This window comes from Syngnathoides biaculeatus, chromosome 8, assembly GCF_019802595.1.
Source record: "Syngnathoides biaculeatus isolate LvHL_M chromosome 8, ASM1980259v1, whole genome shotgun sequence".
NCBI classification, from domain to species: Eukaryota; Metazoa; Chordata; class Actinopteri; order Syngnathiformes; family Syngnathidae; genus Syngnathoides; species Syngnathoides biaculeatus.
Window position 1 is genome coordinate 26,573,283 of NC_084647.1, and position 20,973 is coordinate 26,594,255.

At 44.5% G+C, this 20,973-nt stretch overlaps 1 protein-coding gene and 1 long non-coding RNA gene across 8 annotated transcripts in view; one reads left to right on the plus strand and one right to left on the minus strand.

Moving 5' to 3' along the window:
* scn3b (sodium channel, voltage-gated, type III, beta) overlaps window positions 1-18,591 on the minus strand; it is a 55,132-nt gene extending 36,541 nt beyond the window's left edge. For 3 of the 7 annotated variants that reach the window (XR_009796197.1, XR_009796196.1, XM_061828342.1), the window contains exons 1-4: window positions 17,798-18,591; window positions 14,918-15,096; window positions 14,613-14,841; window positions 7,426-7,564 (exon numbers count right to left, since the gene is read on the minus strand). Coding sequence is in view for 4 of the 7 variants with exons in the window: in XM_061828342.1 (XP_061684326.1) it covers window positions 7,426-7,564; window positions 14,613-14,841; window positions 14,918-15,096; window positions 17,798-17,840 (590 nt within the window). In the remaining 3 variants the exon portion in view is untranslated. Of the gene's footprint in view, window positions 1-7,421; window positions 7,565-14,612; window positions 14,842-14,917; window positions 15,097-17,797 lie in introns of those variants that run through there. The other 4 variants (XM_061828344.1, XM_061828343.1, XR_009796198.1 and 1 more) reach the window with 4 other exon arrangements.
* On the plus strand, window positions 18,202-20,517 carry LOC133505269 (uncharacterized). Its single transcript, XR_009796199.1, has 3 exons — window positions 18,202-18,320; window positions 20,002-20,072; window positions 20,404-20,517. It is a non-coding gene; the product is annotated as an uncharacterized LOC133505269 (long non-coding RNA).
* The last annotated feature ends 456 nt before the right edge of the window (window positions 20,518-20,973 follow it).

Genomic DNA, 20,973 nt, shown 5'->3' on the forward strand with positions numbered 1-20,973 from the left:
CATCCACTTGTTGTTTTTGGGGGGTTATTTTCCGGCTTCTTTAACGTTAACACTTTTTGTTTTATTTTTCTTAGATGTTATTGTTGTTGTTCATCAGTTGTCACATGGTTGGTTAAAAAAAAATGTGTTGATGTTTGATCTTGGTTTTCTGCTTTGGGGTCCTACTTTGATGTTACATACCATAACAGGTATAGTGAATTGGAATTCATCTCACACCAGCTGCACATTTCAGCTACTGTACTGCAGGTTTACTGCTATAAAAAACCGTAGCTGATGGCGTAAAACCTTAAAATATGGTACTCGAGGCTTGTATTCCAAAGGACTGACAATCTAAGAAGTCTTTCCCCCATTTTGGGAAGTTTAACAATGTTCACAGCCAATCGAGCTATCTCATCATTTTTAGATGAAATGTGCTTCAGGGTATTTAAAGTCAAGTGCTGGAGTTTGTATCATTCAAATCTTTCCCCATTTATAGCAAACTGTGGTTTTCAGGCTCCTCATCTACTAAAATGGCAAAGAATTGAGACACTGAGCTTGCGGACGCCCAGTGCTCTGAAAATTGTCTCTTTCCTGTCAATCAATCCAATGATCAAGATATCACATCCTTTCACAGGCGTTAGAGAAGGAGTCTCTGAGTCTGCATGATGGCTAGAAACTGCGCCACCAGGCCGATTTTCCCTCCTTTGAACTTCAGCGAACAGCCTACTTTTGTGGCCACGGAATTGACCCCTCCATAGAAATTGCGCGATCTGCGTCACTGACCAATCAGAGGCCAGAGATCTGCATAAACCACGCCCCCTTTTTGGACCCGCAGTTTTCTCAGACAACGCTGGATGGTCCAGTATAGCTTCTGTTGGCGTTTTATCACGTATTTGGGTTCTTTAACAATAGATATGGTTAAGAGGTGGAGTCACGGACTTTACAATAGTGACAACAGGTATCCTGAAAGGCTAGTTGGTGGAGTTCAATTCGTACTCTTTCCAAAACCGAAGACCCAGTACGAAAAATGTCTTTGATGGATCAAACTTTGTGGAAGACCGCATCATCAACTGAATCCATCAACTGGAACAGATATGTTTGCACGAAGGTAAGCCGTATATTTGATTTTCAATACATGCCTCATATAAATGAATTAGCAGTTCTTCGCTTGCATAACATAGTTAAGTGTGAATGATTGACTTGAATGATCTGTGTTGAGCGATATTTTGCGATTATCTGACTGCACAAACGTGCCCCTTTGTTCGCGGCTAATTAGCTAAGCTAAACCGGACTAGCAGTCCTAAAAGACTTCGACGTGCACCGAGGCACCAAGACTGAAGGAAGGATGTTTGAGGACACTAAAGGAGTGATTGTCGTACTCGGTCGGGACTTACGTAGGTTCGGCACTAATTCAAGAATAATTATTGAGGGGAGCGCGTGACGTTACACAAAGAAAATGAGAGAAACAACTCGTAAATCAAGCCTCGCCTTCTTCTTTTCCTTCATACAGCGGTTCACAAACGGCTATACAGATATATATACAGATTCTGCACACAAGTGTGATACGTAACACGAAAATGGGAAACTGTCAATGCCGAATTCGTCTTTGGGTTATAAAATATTATATTATGTGCCTTCTCGGTCTTCCTCTGACTCTGGAAAGATCTCGAGCTAATATCAATGGTTTCTCCGTCGATATGCATGTAAATATCATTGAAATACCCCTCGCTGAAATACTTGAACCCTGCTGTCTGCTTTTCAACGATATTTCACTGTTAGCTAAGAATGCGAGTGAGAAATCAGCCGGTAAATCGGACAGTTTCGCTCTATTGTTTTCTTGATGCGCCGCCCTTTTTGCTAATTGTTTGTCTGACGTAGGCGCACGTGGCGTGACGTCACTTCAGGAGGCGTGGTTAAGTGCCCTGTACGGAGGGGTCAATTGTGCTCCACAAGCGGCCAAAGCTGCCCTACACTCGCCGGTCCTGCTTTATTATTTTCTTTTTTTTTTCCACACAGGAGGAGAGGGAAAAGAGACTGGGGGTGGGGTAATGGCACTAACACTATTGCGCTGGACCTCCAGCGGCTTCTTTCAGTGCTCCACTGCTACAAAACACAATATGCAGAGATGCCAGATGGCAAGACACGCTTCCCAAAATATCACAAAACACATTACACTTCAGGGACGATGGAAGGTGCAACGTAATGCAAGGGTTACTTTAGGTGGTAACTAGTTACTTTTACAGTGGAGTAACTTCATTAGTAACTCAGTTACTTTTGGGAGAAGTAACTAGTAACTATGACTAATTACTTTTTCGAAGTAACGAGCCCAACAATGTATATCAAGTAATTACTTAGAGTTCATAATAAACAGAAGCAACGGAGGCATATTGGAAAATAGGTTGAAAACGCACTACTGTATTCGGTACCTGTGTACAAACAAATGAGATCCAAGACAAGAGCTCGATGAGAAATCCTGCCTTTACAAAGATAATAATGCTCAGATAATGACGATCAGTTGAATAGTCTTAGAGCAATAACCAACATATTAAAGATAACAAAAAGTGTGTATTTTCAACTTGCATAATGACTTCATACGTAATTACAAAATGCAACTTTCATGTGTGACTTTACTAGCAGAATATCTGTGGTTAAATTACTGTTGCTTTTTGGAAATTTCAATGATTACAATTTTAGTTATATTTGTAAAATAGCTACAAAATCTCAGAACTTTAGATAAACCACTCCACACTGTCTAAAATCAAAGCTTGTGATTCGCTCTTTCTGATCATGTGCCATTTTGCTCTTGTCTCAACTGTGACACATCTTTCCAAACAAGACCTCAAATCAGGCGACACGGTTGAGCATCTGATTAGATCGTTGGCCGAGGACCGGGGTTCAAATCCCAGACTCGTCTGTGTGGAGTTTGCATGTTCTCCCTGTACCAGCGTGGCTTTTCCCCGGGCACTCCGGTTTCCTCCCAAAAATCCCAAAAACATATACATTCATTGGAGACTCTAAATTGATTGTTTGTGAGTGCGCCTGTTGTCTGTCTCCATGTAACCTGCGATTGACTGGCGACCAGTTCAGGGTGTACCCCGCCTCCTGCCCGAAGATAGCTAGGTCAGGCTGTAGCACTCCCGCGACCCTTTGAGGATAAGTAGGTCAGAAAATGGATGGATAGACCTCAAATCGCACCGTGTGCTGCTATCTATTACTTCAACTGTGATTTTGAAAAAAGTTCGCTTTATAGTTACAGTTAGTTGGAGAAGGCTGAGAAGTGAACCAAATGGCATTAATTCAAAAGGTAAAGCTTGTTTGTGTAGTTTAGATTTGGAATGCAGTATATGAATTGACTGATTAAGAAATCAAATAATCTACAGGGACAACAAAAATGAATATATCTGTTTTTGCGTCTGAACTCTTCATATCCTTTCCAGTCCTTTCCTGGGACAACAGTAATACAGTAATTAATTAAACAGCAAAGTCCAGACGTATAGGTTGGTGGGTATGTGAAGTAAGAAGAAAAGTAAGTTGACAAGTAGATAGTTTGTATTTGGATATTGTGTTTTTATTCCTAGTCATTTACTTTTTATTCATTTTTCATTTACTTTTTTATGTATCTAGTTTTTTGGTGTTTTTCTTGCGAAAAATGTCAAACAAACTTTGTGAATTATATGCTTAACTTCCCTTGTATCTTTGCTATTCTAGGAAACAAGAACTACATTGAGGAGTAAATTGTCTGTGCGTCACTGCAAGCGTCTGCCACAAGCCTTAATTGTCAACAAAAACACGAACAGTGAGGCTCGCATCTGTGTGCCGCGATTGTTCCATCACAGACATAAATTGCCTGTTTTAAATGGCGACAGTCTGGATCGACGGGCGTCGTCGACACAATGGCCAGCCGCAGGTAGTCGACTACACGGGTGCCTTTGGGTCTTTGTCAGCAGGGACAAGTTGACACAAAAGCTCGGTCTCAGATGGAGCTGCATTGGTAAGACGGAGGTTCCAAGAAAGGGAGCATTCACGAGAGATTTATTCTCCACTGTCACAGGCTGTGGATTGTGAAAAGATGGATTATTGTTACATGAGGTTTACAAACAGATGCGGCGCGGACTCAATTACTGCTCTGTCCATCTGTCTAACTGCTTCCTCCTCAGCTCTGTCCTGTTCACTCTCATCTTTTTGGTGTCTTGCAAGTTCTTCACCGAGGAAGTTTTTGCACTGATAAATGTTATCTGCCAAAAGTCAGGGAACACAGAAAAGAGTTCAATTCTATGAGATGTGGGGTATGGCCACCCATCCATTTTCAAGACCACTTGTCCTCATTAAGGTCGCAGGTAAACTGAAGCCGATCCCAGCTGACCTTGGGCGAGAGGCGCTGTGCACACCCTGGACTGGTGAGCTTCCAATCACAGGGCACATTTAGACAAAGTACCACTCATTCACATCATTGGACAATTTCATGCAAATTTTTCAAAGGAACCACAAAAAATAGGATCGCTAATTATTGACTGATATTGGGGGGGGGATGACATCACACAATAGATTCAATATTAAAAAAAAATGGGCTCTGGTTGCCAGCAGCTGCTGTTGCTGCCAGTTTTGACCCAAATGCTTTGCTTACGACACCAAAGTTAGTCAATCTCCAAAGTAAATTATCAGCAGCACGTGCTGAAATTGCAGTCATCCAGTGACTTTGACTTAATGACTACAACACTCAAAAGCATTTAGTACCCTCGCAACGCAGTGTTTGGTAAGACCAAATGGCCTACGAGGTAGCAGACTTACGTAGCAGCGTAAACCGACAGATGGGCAAGCTGAGGCAGTTTCTGGTTTATCACAAGGTAGATTTGTACACGACATCATACTTCAATTTCATTGTATTGGTGTATTGCGAATATTAAAAAAAAAAAAAAAGATCCTATCCCAGGACCAGTTTCAAATAAAACAATTATATACAAAATACATAAGCAAGGGATCCCCAATTCAGCTTTCCATCAGTTTTGGGGGGCCCTTGGACTGGAAAATGTTGAAGACCCCTCATATAAACCATTAAAAAAATATCACTTATCAGTATCAGCTTGGAAAAGCACCAAGTCGTTTGTATGAACAGTTAACCTGTATCCCTAGCATTTATTGAATGTGGCAAGAAGCTGGAGGAGAAATCCCATACAAGCATGAGAAGAACACGCTAACGCCAAACAGGAAGGCCAGATTCTGAGTTCAAAATCCCCAAACTCAGACTTGTGACGCGGTTGTGCTAATCACTTGGTCATTGTGCCCACCAAACAAACTAGGGGGTACTTTTAAACTGAAAACCACAACTGTGAAAATAGAGGAAAGCTGTTAAGTACAGCCACGTGTGAGCGAGTCACACACCAAACAATAATTTTATCCCCGACAAAGGACACCTTTCCTGTTTCACAAATGTCTCACAGAGACAAATACTTCTCCACATCGTCCGGCATGCAGCAGCTGTGGTGAAGGACCCGAGTGCAAAACTGCAAAGGATTTTTATTAATCAACGTAAGATCAACTGTGACAGCTCAATTCAAAGCCAGGATACAGAACAGTTCACAGTCGAGAGAGTCTAGTCAGGCAGAACTGCCGGTCATGGAAATAAAGCAGAGTGAATTCATGAGGTCACAAGGCTGCCTTTTGCACACATGACTGTTGAACACTCTTGACATTGAATGCACAATCAACAAAATCTTAAACATTGTGTAAATCACTGTGGCTAGCAGAATGTGATGGGCTGGAGGGACTTTAACCTACAACAAATGACACAACGGGGCAAACATTTCTTAGAGGGGAGGCTTTTTTTGTGTTACATGCATTTTTCTAATAATTGATGTGAAGGTTATTGGGAAAATACACATTTTTCAGGTAAAAGCTGCACAATTAATCCCATTTTAATGATTTTAAGATGCTTGGATAACGAGTGAGCGCATTGAGCGGCTCTAGTCAATTGCAGGCCTCAGTAGTCGGTCATGCAATGGACAAAGTGATGGGCAAAAGTGTCATGCCGAGAGAGGAAAGCACAGCAAATATTGGACAAGATGAAAAAGGATCAACATCCGTTTTCTGGACATATTTTCATTTAGAGCAAGTGACGTTAAACAAAAAGTCACATGTAATGTAAAATGTGCAGCAGCATTTTCTGGCCTGCAAGGTAACTCATCTGTTTTACAATCTGGAAAAATAGCAGGAAAAACTGTCAAAATACTGAACAAGAAATGTGATTCCCCTCAAACAATTATTTCTCTCATGAGGCGTGACATAAACTGCCAATTGGAAAGATGAAGTGAGGCAAGCTGTTACCAATATATATAGATATATTGTACATTATTTCTTTGAATGCAAAGAATTGCAACTGTATTAATAATTTCTTAAAAAGACAAATAATACAGTTTAAACAATACGGAATATTCACTAAAACTTGCCATATTAGTTCATCGCGTCAGGAAACACATCAAAGCGGAACATACATGTTACTTTGTTCTGACAAGAGCTGCAACTGTTGCCCCGCCTGCTTCTTCTTCTTCTTTTCCTTTCGGCTTGTCCCGTTAGGGGTCGCCACACAACGTGATCTTTTTCCATCCAAGCCTATCTCGTGCATGCTCCTCTCTAACACCCACGGTCCTCATGTCTTACCTTACAACATCCATCAACCTTCTCTTTGGTCTTCCTCTTGTTCTCTCTTCCTTGGCAGCTCCATCCTCAGCACACTTCTACCAGTATACTCACTCTCTCGCCTCTGGACATGTCCAAACCATTGAAGTCTGCTCTCTCTAACTTTGTCTCCAAAACATCCAACTTTGTCTGTCCCTCTAATGAGCTGTTTCTAATCCTTTCCAACCTGTTCACACCAAGGGAGAACCTCAGCATCTTCATTTCTGCTACCTCAAGTTCTGCTTCCTGTTGTTTCTTCAGCGCCTGCTTAACTTCACAAAACACAAAAAACCTCCATGGGTTTATGGGCACCACCATTTTGACGGAGTGCTCATCCCCTGGAGGTGAGGACCTGTATTTTGTTTTGCAGATGGGAACGGTTTGGGCTTCCCTGCTGAAACAGTTCCTGCCGTGACCCAAATAGAATAGAATCAGTGGAAAACGTAGCTGGACGAACGCAACTATGACATGTTTGAATTTATTAAGGGAAAATATTTGGGAAGAGGAGCGATCTCATTGGTTTCATGCAGGGGGTGCACCTAACTGAGACACGGTGTGTGTTAAGAGTGGAGGCCATTATTTGCAAAAATACGCTTAGTCTAATTCGCCAAAGCCGTTTAGGAAACTGTTTAGGTTAAACGGGAAGGAGGACAAACATACTGCACAAGACTTTTCTGTAACCCAACTCGATTGGCACCATTTAAACATTGAAGTTGTAGCTACCCTCCCCACCCGTCGCTGACACTGTTTGCCATTCATCCCAGTGACACTCACCCCGTGTCCTGGACCAGCTCGTCAGACTTGGAGATCTTGCGGTAGCAGTAAACCATCTCCACCAAGAGCCAGAAGGTCAAGAAGACCAGCAGCAGGTACATCATGATCTCAGAGTAGAGTGCCGTGGTGTCCGGGTTGGCTGCGGGGGCACAAACAAGCAGCCAGAAACATGTTTTATGCAGTATGTTTCACTTTCTCTTGGGTGGTGTTATACAGCCATAATGTTTATTCACATGTTTCAGAAGATTGTGCGCTACACCACAAGTGACAATCGAGCATTATAAAGAAGACCGCTCTAAATATTAATAAGATGAATTCAAATGCTGATGAGATGCATCAGATCAAGCTCCTGGCAGTTCTTTGTTTTTAATATTTTACCTACATCCACTGGCAAATGTATTAGGTACACTAAAGAAAATGTACGAACATTTCTGCTGGTTCAAAGATTTGGTCATGAAATATTCATGTTAAAAAGCTGATTTTTTTTTTTTCAACAAGTCTTATCACTTGGGCTCCAAGTTATTCAGCCTTTGAAGTTAAAGGTTGCTTGTGGAGTGTTTGATCATATTCATTAAAGACTCAAAAATATTTAATTATCTTGATGGTATACATCAATCAAATAAAAACAAATTACAAGCTAGCTTTGAAATGGTGATATAAGGTGAATTGTTTTAAATCACAGAAGCTTTCAGGGTGGTTAGTAGTCTACATTTAAATTTTATAAAAGAGCATTCGTTAAACAACTGCTTACCTTTGTCTCATTAAGTAACTTTTATTCATATATAAATTGTGAATGAAGGCATAAAGTGTCACCAATAGCATACTCACATGAGTACACACATTCACAATGGGCAATACAGTATAATCCATATGACATCAATGAACATCATTACTGTAACATAATACTGCGCTATCATAGCGGCAGGACTTTTTGTGACACCTGATAGCGCAGAAGCGGGATGTGACAGAAAACCCTCTTTGAGGAAAACATAAAACGTTATTCTCTGTAGGCACAACAAACAATTTGCCTCTATTGTTCTGCATAGATTAATCACTTACGGTACATACCAACATAAGCAATGGAGGCTTGCGAAAGACGTCAAAATCGATTCTGTCTCACCGCAAACGCACATTTGCACTCCAGTTTCTTCCCACATCCCAAAAATATGCAACATTAATTGGACATTCTAAATTGCCCCTAGGTGTGATTGTGAGTGCGGCTGTTTGTCTCCATGTACCCTATAATTGGCTGGCAACCAGTTCAGGGTGTACGCCGCCTCCTGCCCATTGACAACTGGGATAGGCTCCAGCACTCCCCGCAACCCTTGTGAGGATAAACGGCTAAGACAATGGAGGGATGGATGAATGGATGGATGGGAATAACTAATTACTGTGACTGTCAGTATAACCCCGTTACCATTATCAACACCCCATTAGTGCACGTTACTGAAGCCGCCCAATAAAAAACATAAAAGAATCTGATTTCACGCACACAGACAAGGACTCAGGCGTAAGTGTGTTTCGTTGTGTGTGTGTGAGTGTTGCAGAGTGACAAGGGAGGGGAGGGTGAGATAATCACCTCAGTAATGATGATCGGCTAAGGTATAATAAGATTACGTCTTCAACCCGTCAGAGAAATTAGGCGGGCGGGTGTTTAGTGGCGGGTGTTTACAGCGCATCGCAAGAGATGGCGAGTGAGGAGGACTCATGCAGACTCCGGTGGGAAGACGGCATTTGCCAAAGGGAGATTCAGACACCACTTTAACCTCGCTGAGGTGAAACGTAAAAATGTGCATGTCAAATGTGGGGAAGATGGTCTTCACACCAAACAGGAACAGACTCTCTGACCTCAAGTTTGAGGAGTTGCTTCTCCTACAATGCAACCACTGGTTTAAGGGCTAAAATGTTGAGATGATTAGGTTGCATCTCATGTTAAGGGTTGGATTTCACAAATCCATTCATATTTTCAGTTCAATGTAAACATGAGTTGCAATAAATTCAAGCCTCTGTGCAGCTACCTGTTTTTGCTATCCTCCTCTTTGCATCTGGCTTGTGTGTGTATGTCTGTGTGGGTGGGTGGTGGGGTAACGCAATAGTTACTGGTAACTAGTTACTTTTACAGTGGAGTAACTCAATTAGTAACTCAGTTACTTTTTGGGAGAAGTAACTAGCAACTATGACTACTTTTTCAAAGTAACAAGCCCAACAATGTATATCAAGTAACTACCTATAGTTTACAACAAACAGAAGCAATGGAGGCAGTTGGCATATTGGAAAATAGGTCAAAAACACATTACTGTATTCGGTACATGTGTACAAACAAATGAGATCCAAGACAAGAGCTCGATGAGAAATCTTGCCTTTACAAAGATAATAATGCTCAGATAATGACGATCAGTTGAATAGTCTTAGAGTAATAACCAACACATTAAATAGAATCAAATTATTAGGGATACAGTTTTCGTGCACCTAATGTTCCCTGCTGTTGTTTGGATACAAGGATGATTGCACTTTTATACATTTTTACTGAAGCACTTTAAAATGGTGATATGTTGGATATTGTGGTATGGCTGTTGATGATCCGCATGGATTGAGTGGTGTGTTTTTTGTGGTTATGTGCAATTTTGTTGTCTTAAAAATAGATAAAAGTACAAAAACAACGCATACAAATTCAGTGATGTCTCATCCTGTCATGATCCTGCCGCTCCAGCACGAGCTATGCGGGTTTCCGCGCAGGTGCGCTGATTGGAAGGTGCACACCTGCGCCTCATGCAGCCTGATTATGCTGTGGATTTATATGACCGCGATGACAACTGGCCGGCGCCAGTTCGTACGATCTTCATGTCCCATTCGTGTGCTCCGGTATCCCTGATTGAACCTGTGTGTACCGACCTTCGTCTGTTCTCCGACCAACCTTGTAAGCCTGACTCCTTCGTTACTTCTGCCTGCTTTGATTGTTCTCCTGTGTACCGACTCCTCCCTGTCCGCTCACCTGCTCTCTTCGCCCGACGTCCCAACTACCGCTGCTGCACCGGACTGCCTGCTTGATCCCCTACCTCTGCATATAATAAACGGGTCTCTTCTTGAACTACCTTGCGTCTTCCGAGTCCTGCATTTGGGTCCTACTCTCGTTCCGATGGGACGTGACAGAACGAACTGGCCATCACAGGACCCAGCAGGAAAGACCCGGCGTCGCCGGGACCGACGCAAGGTAGACCGTCTGCCGGAGGACCAAGCCTGTCGGATTCGGGTAGGCTCCCTGACGTCCTCCGCTTCCGTGTCTTACGCTCCGCCAGCGAGGTATGAATACGTCCCGAACACGACCCGTCCGGCTCCTCATATTCTTCTAGACTCTGACTTTTCGGAATATGAGGAGGACCGTGATTTGTATGACCGTCTGCCGGAGCACGACTCCGATTATTGTGATTATGAATCTGCTCGACCGATCTTTCATCCCAGTCAGTTTGTTTCACCTCCCCGCGTTTCCAGCACCCGAGCGTCTTCGCCCGGTAGGTTTAAGTACACCAATCCGTATGAGGGAACCTGCTTGGCCATCTACCCGGGACCTCCGCGTGGCGGCCAGAGGAGACGCCCCGTCCGGGCTCTCCCCGGTGCCTCCCGCTGCGCGGCAACTAAGACATTGTCCTCCCACTCCTCGCCGGCAACGGCGAGACCGGCGAACCCGCAGCTGGTCGCGAAGGTTCCAGCCCAGAGGGAGGAGGAGTCGCCAATTCACAAGGCGTTCCGCCGCGAAATGCGGGCGGAGATAGAGTGGCAGTGCGCGGATTTGGCGGCTCTCACGGCCCACGTCCGGCAAGGATTGGCGAACCAGCCGAGCTACGCTGGTGTCGCAACGGCGACGGACTCGCTGCTGATGCAGGTTCACGTGGCAGTTGGAACTGACCCGCTCCCGAGACACGCCCACGTGTCAGTTTCGACTGACTCTCTGCCAACTCTCGTTCACGTTGCCGTGGAAACAGACCCGCCCCCTCGCCAACCGCACGCCGCAGTGGGTACGGACTCGCCACCTCGCCAAGTGCACGCCGCAGTGGGTACGGACTCGCCACCTCGTCAAGTGCACGTAGCTGTGGATACTGACCCGCCCCCATGCCAAGCGCACGCCGCAGTGGGAATGGACTCGCCACCTCAAGTGCACGTCGCAGTGGGTACGGACTCGCCACCTCGCCAAGCGCATGTAGCTGTGGAAACTGACCCGCCTCCTCGCTATTCCCACGTCGAGGTTTTGGCTGTTCCGAGCAGAGTTCACGCGGCAGTTGGAACTGACCCGGTCCCGAGACACGCCCACGTGTCAGTTTCGACTGACTCTCTGCCGACTCTCGTTCATGTTGCCCTGGAAACGGATTTGCCACCGCGCCACGCCCACGTTGCTGTTTCAACGGATGCACTGCAAGCTCACGTGGCAGTGGGGACCGACCCGATGCCGCCTCACGTTGCTGTCCAGGAGGTGGCGACGTCTCCACAGCCACTTCTCGTCCGTGCTCTGGAGTACCAGTGGCGACTGGCCCGCGGACGCTCAACACTCCTGCTTCGCCCCTGTTCCTGCTCTGTCGGCGACCGGCCCACGGTCGCACCCCGTTCCCGCTCTGTCGGCAACGGGCACGCCCATACGTTCCCGTCCAGGAGGTGGCGACGGTGACACTGACGCTGCCTTCTCACATTCCTGTCCAGGAGGTGGCGACGGTTCCCCAGCCGCCTCACGTTCCCGCCCAGGATGAGGTGGAGTTGGTGATGCTGCCTCCGCCTTCTCACCTTCCTGTCCAGGAGGTGGCGACAGTTCCCCAGCCGCCTCACACTCCCGTCCAGGAGGAGGTGGAGTTGGTGATGCTGCCTCCGCCTTCTCACGTTCCTGTCCAGGAGGAGGTGGTACTGGCGCCGCCTTCTCACGTTGCTGTCCAGGAGGTGGCGATGGTGTCGCCACCTTCTCACGTTGCTGTCCAGGAGGTGGCGATGGTGTCGCCGCCTTCTCACGTTGCTGTCCAGGAGGAGGCGATGGTGTCGCCGCCTTCTCACGTTGCTGTCCAGGAGGAGGCGATGGTGTCGCCGCCTTCTCACGTTGCTGTCCAGGAGGAGGCGATGGTGTCGCCGCCTTCTCACGTTGCTGTCCAGGAGGAGCTGGGGAGTTCTGTGGAGCCACCCTGGAGCTGGAGAGACTTCGGGATGGCGGTCATGGCTCTGGTCCTTCTCTCCATCATCCTATTCGCTCCAGATGGCTCCCAGCCGCTTCATGACCTGGCCTCGGTGGCGACCAATCCCTGGTCATCTTGCAACCACGGTGTGGGAGGTTCTCGTCTGGAGCAGTGGCCTGCCTCGTTCTGGTTCCTGCTCCGCCGTTTGGTTCCTCACAGAGGTCGTCCGCCCGAATCGCCCCTTGGGGACCCTGATGCTTGGCGTCTGGGTCGTCCTCCTGATCTGTCCACCCGGACGCCTTGTGTTTGGTGGCCTGGATGGCCACCAGATTGGGGTTCGGGGGGGGGGGGGGCGTGCCCTCCTCCGGACACCCCTTCCGCCCACCCTTGCCTGTGTTAATTATTGTCTGTTTTTTCGTTTAGGCACGTCTGGGAGCCGTGCCTTTGGGGGGGGGGGGTACTGTCATTATCCTGCCCCTCCAGCACGAGCTGTGCGGGTTTCCGCGCAGGTGCGCTGATTGGAAGGTGTACACCTGTGCCTCATGCAGCCTGATTATGCTGTGGATTTATATGACCGCGATGACAACTGGCCGGCGCCAGTTCGATTGATCTTCATGTCCCGTTCGTGTGCTCCGGTATCCCTGATCGAACCTGTGTGTACCGACCTTCGTCCGTTCTCCGACCAACCTTGTAAGCCTGACTCCTTCGTTACTTCTGCCTGCTTTGATTGTTCTCCCGTGTACCCTCTCCTGCCTGTCCGCTCACCTGCTCTCTTCGCCCGACGTCCCAACTTCCGCTGCTGCACCGGACTGCCTGCTCGATCCCCTACCTCTGCATATAATAAACGTGTCTCCTTGAACTACCTTGGATTTTCCGAGTCCTGCATTTGGGTCCTACTCTCGTTCCGATGGGACGTGACACATCCAACCATTAGGGGCACCATGGAAACGGTTGACTACATGTGGGGCACAGAAAAGGAAATGAAGAAGGAAAGAGAACGACGACAACGACGTAGAAAAGAAGAAGGCTGCCTTGATCGTGCTAAGTGCCATCTGCCGATTGAAAAATCAAGCAAGTAAAATGTTTTAACTTTACAATACAAAGATTTCCATTATAAAAGCATCCATCCATTAATTTCCATGGATTGTCTGTCTCGTGGATTTGTCACGAGCAAGGGTAAAGGGATAGGAACCAAACGCACCACTCCAAGGCCAGAAGTAGTTTAGAGGGAAATTTAATCGTGGCAGAGGTCGGTACACAGGTAGGCAGTCCAAAAGACGTCAGCACTAGACATGAGGCAAAAGGCAAGGTCCTCCACCCAAAAAAAAACAAGCATTTGATTACCATGAGAGAATAAGGAATGTGGGAACGTGACATTTGTGTACAACGAACTTGGGAACGTGACAACCGTGTACAACAAACTACTTCACAGACGTGGCTTATCTACATTGTACAATTAACATAAACAAGGCCCAGGTGAGGAGCCTGCTGGCAGGAGCAGGCGCGCGCCCGAGATTGGCATGACCCCGCCCCTCACAGTGTTGTCATGGTAACCGATTGATTAGCATTTAAAACTAAGTAAAATTGATGTATTTGCATTCGAACGGCTAACTTGCAAAGCACAGATCAATCCAGTCGGTTCACAAAAATATGAATGGATTGTTACAGCAGTGTTGCCATACACCAGCGGTGTCCATCTTATTTTGTGTGAAAAAAAAATAAGACGTTTGAGGAGATAGGATTGAAATTTAAATTATAAATTGCACGTGTCCATGTGCGCTGAGGCTGCGGCCCAGACTCTTCCTCCAGCAGCCCCAAGGTAAATTGAGTTTGATACCCCTACCTTAAAGTGACTGTAACTTAATCAGTTACATCCCAGTGTGAGATTTGACTAACATATCGCAAGGGACTGGAGACAGTCATATCATTTTGCCGACAGATTAATGCGGCAGCTACACAATCGTAAAATCTTAACGCCAGTCCTGAAATAAACCCACGAATCAGATTTTGGGGATAAAAGCGTTCAACGGCGAACCGCACCTTCCTCTATCACCTTCAGTGTGATGTTCTTCAAGATGAAAGCTGACGGAGTGAAGGAGTCAAACTCAAACTCGCGCAGCACACGGCACTCGTAGATGCCGCTATCGTTGTAGGTGACGTTCACAATGCTGATGGAGAGGTCTTGCAGGTCCTGGCTGCCGTTCCACACCAGGCGGCCCTTGAACGGTCCGTCCACCTCCATTGGTAAGTCACCCTCGTACTTGTAAATCTAGGGGAGCGAGAGGTGAGTTTCTCTCGTGTTATGACCATCAATTTTAACAAATGATATCATGGGAGCAACCTACAAGGGTTTTGTCAGGTGTGACGCCTTGTTCCACCTTGGTCATGTAGTACCAGTCCACATGTGTCTTGGCCTTCACTTCCTCACGTTTCATACAAGAAATACACGTCAACTTCATCATCTTTCCCAGAACCGCCTCCGTCCCCGAGGGAACATCCACGCATACGGGCTGGCTCAGGTGCACTGGAATAGGAAAAGAGGAGACTTTACACTGATCTGATCGGCATCGACTGATAATTAGCAATTTAGGCCCATTTGCTTTAATGTCATAATTCGCTGAAACGATCAATGGTGTCATTGATTGGCTCTGAAAAGACATTTACTCCATGTCTCCATTGAGAACAATATATTTAAATCCAAAAGCTAGTTTATTTTTAGTCTTGTCATGTGTTTTTGACGTTGTACTTTAAATATCTGACAAACCAAAAAGTTAGTTGAAAAAAAAATAACAGTGTGGGACAAACAACACATTTTAGAGAGACAACACATAATGTAGATAATTCTCAGACTACAGACAAATTTTCTCTTTCACGATTTTACTATGGCAGACTACTCCAATAAAATCTTATACCACCGCATCCTGTCTTTTATGATCAATGAGCTTTACTTTGTCAACTCAAATATGACCAGAACACTCATTACCATGGTGATGTCAACAACAATGTATTTCAACGGGTGTATTATGAGAACAAAATGGGAAAAAATACGTGGAGGTGGTCTCTTAATTCAAGGATTGGTTGAGGTACGTGCATATACTTTTAATGTGATGCCGCTCGCATTTAGGCAACAAAATGTGATAGAGACTCAGGGTCCAAAATAATCAACATTTTTGAATAGCACTTGTTGCTGTGTCAAATTAGTTTTGTATATCAGTTGCAGAGATTCTGAAGCAAAGGCGTGGGATTGCTGGAGCCTATCCCAGCTGTCCATGGGCAGGAGGGTACACCCTGAAATGGTTGCCAGCCAATCACAGGGCAGATGGAGTAAGACAACAGTCGCACTCACAATCCCACTTAGGGGCAATTTATTCTCCAATTAATGCATGTTTTAGGGATGTGAGAGGAAACCCACACAGGCACGGGGAGAACATGCAAACGACACACAGGTGGGTCAGGATTAGAACTCCGGTCCTCAGAACTGTGAGTCCAACGCTCTAAGCAGTTGCTCCACCGTGCTGCCAACTCGTAATTTACTTCTGAAATAAAACAATAAATTACACAAATGATTGATTTAGCAATAAAATAAAATAAAAAAACAGGTCCAGACTAGCCTATGGCCAATCCTTGCAGCCCTCGAGTCTACAGTGAATCCAATTAAGAGCAAATGGCAAAGCTCAGCGAGCATTAAAGTGACATCCACTCAATTTTACAGCTCTGTGAGCAGTAGGAAAGGGCTTGACTCTCTGTACTTCATCACAAATCCAAGCTCATCCAGGCCACTAAGCACTAATGATGGCCTGTGCCCATCAGTATTTGCTTTAAGGGGGAGGACAATAGAGTAGAAGGTGTAGGAGAAGAAAAATAAAAGGTGATGGCAACATTACAGGAGACAGAATAAAATGAAAAGTGCGTATTGCAAAGGATAAAAGGGATTACAAAGACAAAGATGGATGTTTTCTCAAGCGAATTGTGGCAGCAGCAGCCTCTGCGAGTTGGCCACATGGATGTCTCTTGTGTGACTGGGTACAGTCCTCTTATATAACCCAAAGGCCCCCCAAAGGTAGACTGTGACAACATTGATTCCATCATTTCTCATGCAGCCGCGTAGGGAAGGAGTGCAAAGCAGCACAGAAAGTGGTGGAAATCAGACTGGAAATATGAAAGGGTCTGGTTGAAGCTCGGTCACACAATCTCTGAACAAACGCTCACAAAAGTACAGTTGAGCGATTTCATTGTGATAATAAGTGATGAGATTGTCCCCAAAGAGTTTCCCTTTAAAGTATTATCTGCCTGTTTTTTTCTTTATGGCATGTATCTTAATGACGAGGGAAGTATGTAAATGGAGAAAGTGGGTATCGATGAGCTTGCTGCTATGGTCTGAGCCCTATTAAGAGCTGAGTGCATCATGATGTATTCAATGCCAGTGGGCTTTTTGTCTGATGCTTGCTAATGGTCACAGTTGAGAATTCAAAGTGATACACACATGAGGTCTGATCTGGTTTTTTTTCATGCTCATGTCTTCATTTGCTCTCCTCTGACCAGATCTTGGACAATATTGTGGAAAGTACTACAACACATTTGCCATAATCTGATTATTAAAAAGTAAGATACCTTTCAGGTTACAAGTTGTTGTGTGTCTGGAATCTTGGCAACTCCCACTTTTCATTGTTTTGGCTAAAGATGGAATTAAAAAAAAAAAAAAAAAGCTACTGGTAGCCTCAGACTATTGCACGGTACTATGTCTGTACCATTTTTACCTTGTAAAATCTATAAAATGTAGACTTGGAGTACAATAATTAGCCCCACAAAGATATTGTTTTAGTGTATATAAAGCTTTAGGGTCTGGAGGCCTTTAATATTTGGGTGATTAAATGCTGGACTGACTGATTTTCATATTTGACAGAATATTAGTTTGTTTGTTGCAACAATTTGATTTTATTACAATACATAATGCATTTTAGTAAATTAGCATCCCAAGAAGCATCTCAATTTCTGATTTGGCAGCAACATAACCCTAACTTATAAATCACTATACTTGCTAAAGTTTGACAACGCAGTAGTGAAGTCAAAATTGGCTAAAACTACTCTCTATAGTCGCACTGCTTTGGTCTAACGACATGTAATGAGCAAAATGATAAGTTTGTGGAATGTTCAACCACTAATCGAAACGCTGACACAAGTAATCAAGCATTATTTTGGTTTAGTGGTGTAGTTTTTATACTTACCCAAACAAGCCAAAAGGACTGCAGTTTGTCGATGAATGTGCATATTTCGCTCTTTCTGTAGCTGCTGCTGGAGATGGACTTTTTTTAGGGGAGTGGGGGGGGGGAGAGAAAGTCACTTTTGCACGCTTAATGACGTCAGGACTTGAGTGTCCCCTTGTCAGGACCGAGGATAGCGCCTCTCCTGGGCGAGGGCTCACTTCCGTCCTCACAACCTTCAACTTGATGTCAGAAAGTCGGAAAAACGGAGAGCCTTGAAACCGGGCTGCGACTTTTACACACACTCACTGGAACTTCCTCATCCGGGTCTTGTCGGCGAGATCACGACTTTAAATGTTCTCACCTGACGCGCTCGTTCGGTCGACGTTGCCCCAAAAAGCAAACAGCGACGAGACGGCGAGGGTGGGGGGGGGAGACCTGTGGATTCTCTCCGAGATTTGGACTCTACTCGGCATCATAAACCAGCAACCTCCCGTCTCTTGTCAGCCCTCGAAGAATAGCGACGACGCTTGTAATTGTTCAAAGGGTAATTGCGCCATTAAAGGATGAACTGTGACATTTTCCTCCCTCTCTTTTGTTTTCCAGTCGTCGGTTGACGGCAGTGCTGCGCATGCGCACAGACCCCCGCCTCCTCTTCTGAACGTGTACACTGCACACACACAGTTGTGCTGTGTTGTGTTTTCAAGTCAGCTGTTTGCATGAGCAGACACAACGGTTACACAACAGCAGGTTGGAATAGTTCGGCAAAATTCTTGTAGAACCTCCCAAATAAAACTGCATCAAGTGGAGGCATTGTTAAAAGAGGCCATCTATGTTTTGAGGAAAATTTCAAACGGCATGCTTTATAGTTATTTGGACGTTCTGCATTTACTTGTCAGGAGAAATGATTTATTCTCCTCTGAGAATTCTATAACTGTGAAAATAAAAGTAATGAGTCGTGGCATGACTGTCATTGGGAGACATTTTGCATGAAAGGCACTTCATTTGCTGAAAAGATTAATCACCCAGTCTCATAATAAAACAAAAAAAAACTGTCCTTTAAAACTAATTTGATCGCATAAACAATATTTATCATTTAAGTATCGCTAAATGGGCCTGTTATGGTTGACAATGAATACAATTCATTTCAGCCTCTTTATGCAGCACGGCTGATGCACTTTGAATAGACCTTTAATTTATTGCAATAATATAATCCAATACTTTTGATGTACATGGTGAGGGCATTACGGACAACAAAAATCACATTAGTATTTATTAGGAACAGATTGCTTCTGAGGTATTTCTAAGACTATTGTTTAACTATGTCACACCTGCTGATTAAGGCCGGGATTTGAACCCATGTCCCCAGAACCGTGAAGCAGGTACCAGTCAGTCACCACGCGCCCTCGATCTCAATTCTCCAAAACACTTTGGTCTGACAAGCCACTGAGTGACATTTTAATGAACATTACCTCGAAGCCGTGTAGGAGCCTGGAAAACAATTTTCTAGGAGAAAGAACCTTGTGTGGTGTGGAAAAGTATAAAGTATCACTATAATTTAACGCTACATTAACAATGGTATGCGTCGTCAATGGAGGCAAATAGAGGTGACTGGCAGCATATTTCATCATTTTCATATAATGTGAATCATTGGATGTTGTCAAGCTTAAAGTGTCCACTCTTTCACAGTGAAATATTAATCGTTCGGAAACTTGAAATAGATTTGTGAAACAGATGAGTCAGCAATTTTGAATCTTGTTGTTAAGTGAAGGTCGATCATGTGAGCATTTTTTCAGTTTCTGCATTCGCTTGGAGTAAAAAAAAGAGTTGGAGTTAAAAAATGAAATTATGAAAAAAAAAGTGTAGGAGCTTGACTAATACGTATTCTTCAAGATCCACTGACACCAAAATCATGATTTTTAGTATATTTTTTAAAAAAAGGCAGCTGAAATGGACCCATCCGTTTTTCCACCACATGATTTTGATGGATATGGCTTTTTGTAACTCCTCCCGTGAAAATCCTCTCGATGGATTTGATTTTGAGAAGAAGCAGGAAGTGACGTTATTTGCAGACGCCCAATCAGGCGGTCTCATATGTTTCTACTAGTTTTACCTGGAGGAAGGTAGCTCTTTGTTCCTTTGTACTAGCCAAAATGCCGACTCCTTGTATTGCTGGATATTGCGCGAACACTTGGGAGGATGGATTCACTCTTCATACTTTTCCACAGGACCCGGTTCGTCGTGAAAAATGGATTGCACGGGTGCAAAGGACGAAACCTTCGTGGGTTCGAAATGACAAGTAGGTGTGCATAGAGCTATTAAAAACATAATAGTTTGGGGAGATGACATAATCCTTCTTTCACAACGACAACGCTCGCGACGCCGAGCCGGGGTGGCCAGCGTTGTAGTCGCTCGCGGCTTAGTACGCTACATACTGTCATACATACTGTAGGGGAGTCTGTTGTTAGTTATAAGTGATCTGCATATCATCTAAATATGGCTCCAAACGATAGGGTAATATTGCCCCAGTCACTTCACTCGATTGTGAGATGTTCTCTTATTCAAAAACAGCTTCCGTGTCAGAAGGGGCGTCGGAAAAATCTGAAAATCTTATTCCTCTCCCATTGCAGGTGCCACTACATGTTTTCAATGGCGAATGTCCCAGTGTGACGACTGGTGATGACGTTGCAGGCAATATGGCGACCACTTGGATGTCGAGTGAGACTTCTGCAACTTTACGCATGAATGACACGCTCTCTGCTCATATTTATTTTTTTGTATGAACATTGAAGTGAATAATATTATATGTATTTTTTATAAAATCTATCTTACAATACATATAAGGATGTTAGTGGGACTTTAACAGCTTAACATCTACTGAATATGAAGTTGAATGGAAAATTATTTTGGTGAAAATCTCAAGGATGACATTGATTCAACACCTGCAACAGATTCAAGCTGTACGTGAGTACAAAAACTACTAAAAAAAAAAAAAAAGACTACTACTAGCACTGTACATATGATGCTGAGAAGTGAAACTTTAACAATAGAATGAAACGTAACTATCTTGGAGGCATGCAGGTTTCTTTCCCCCAATTTAAAGTTGCATTCATTTTATGCATGTTAACCATGTTTTATATAATTTTTAAAAGTGTCTTATCTTTGTCTCTGTCTTAAAGTATCTTTCTTGGATGGCGCAA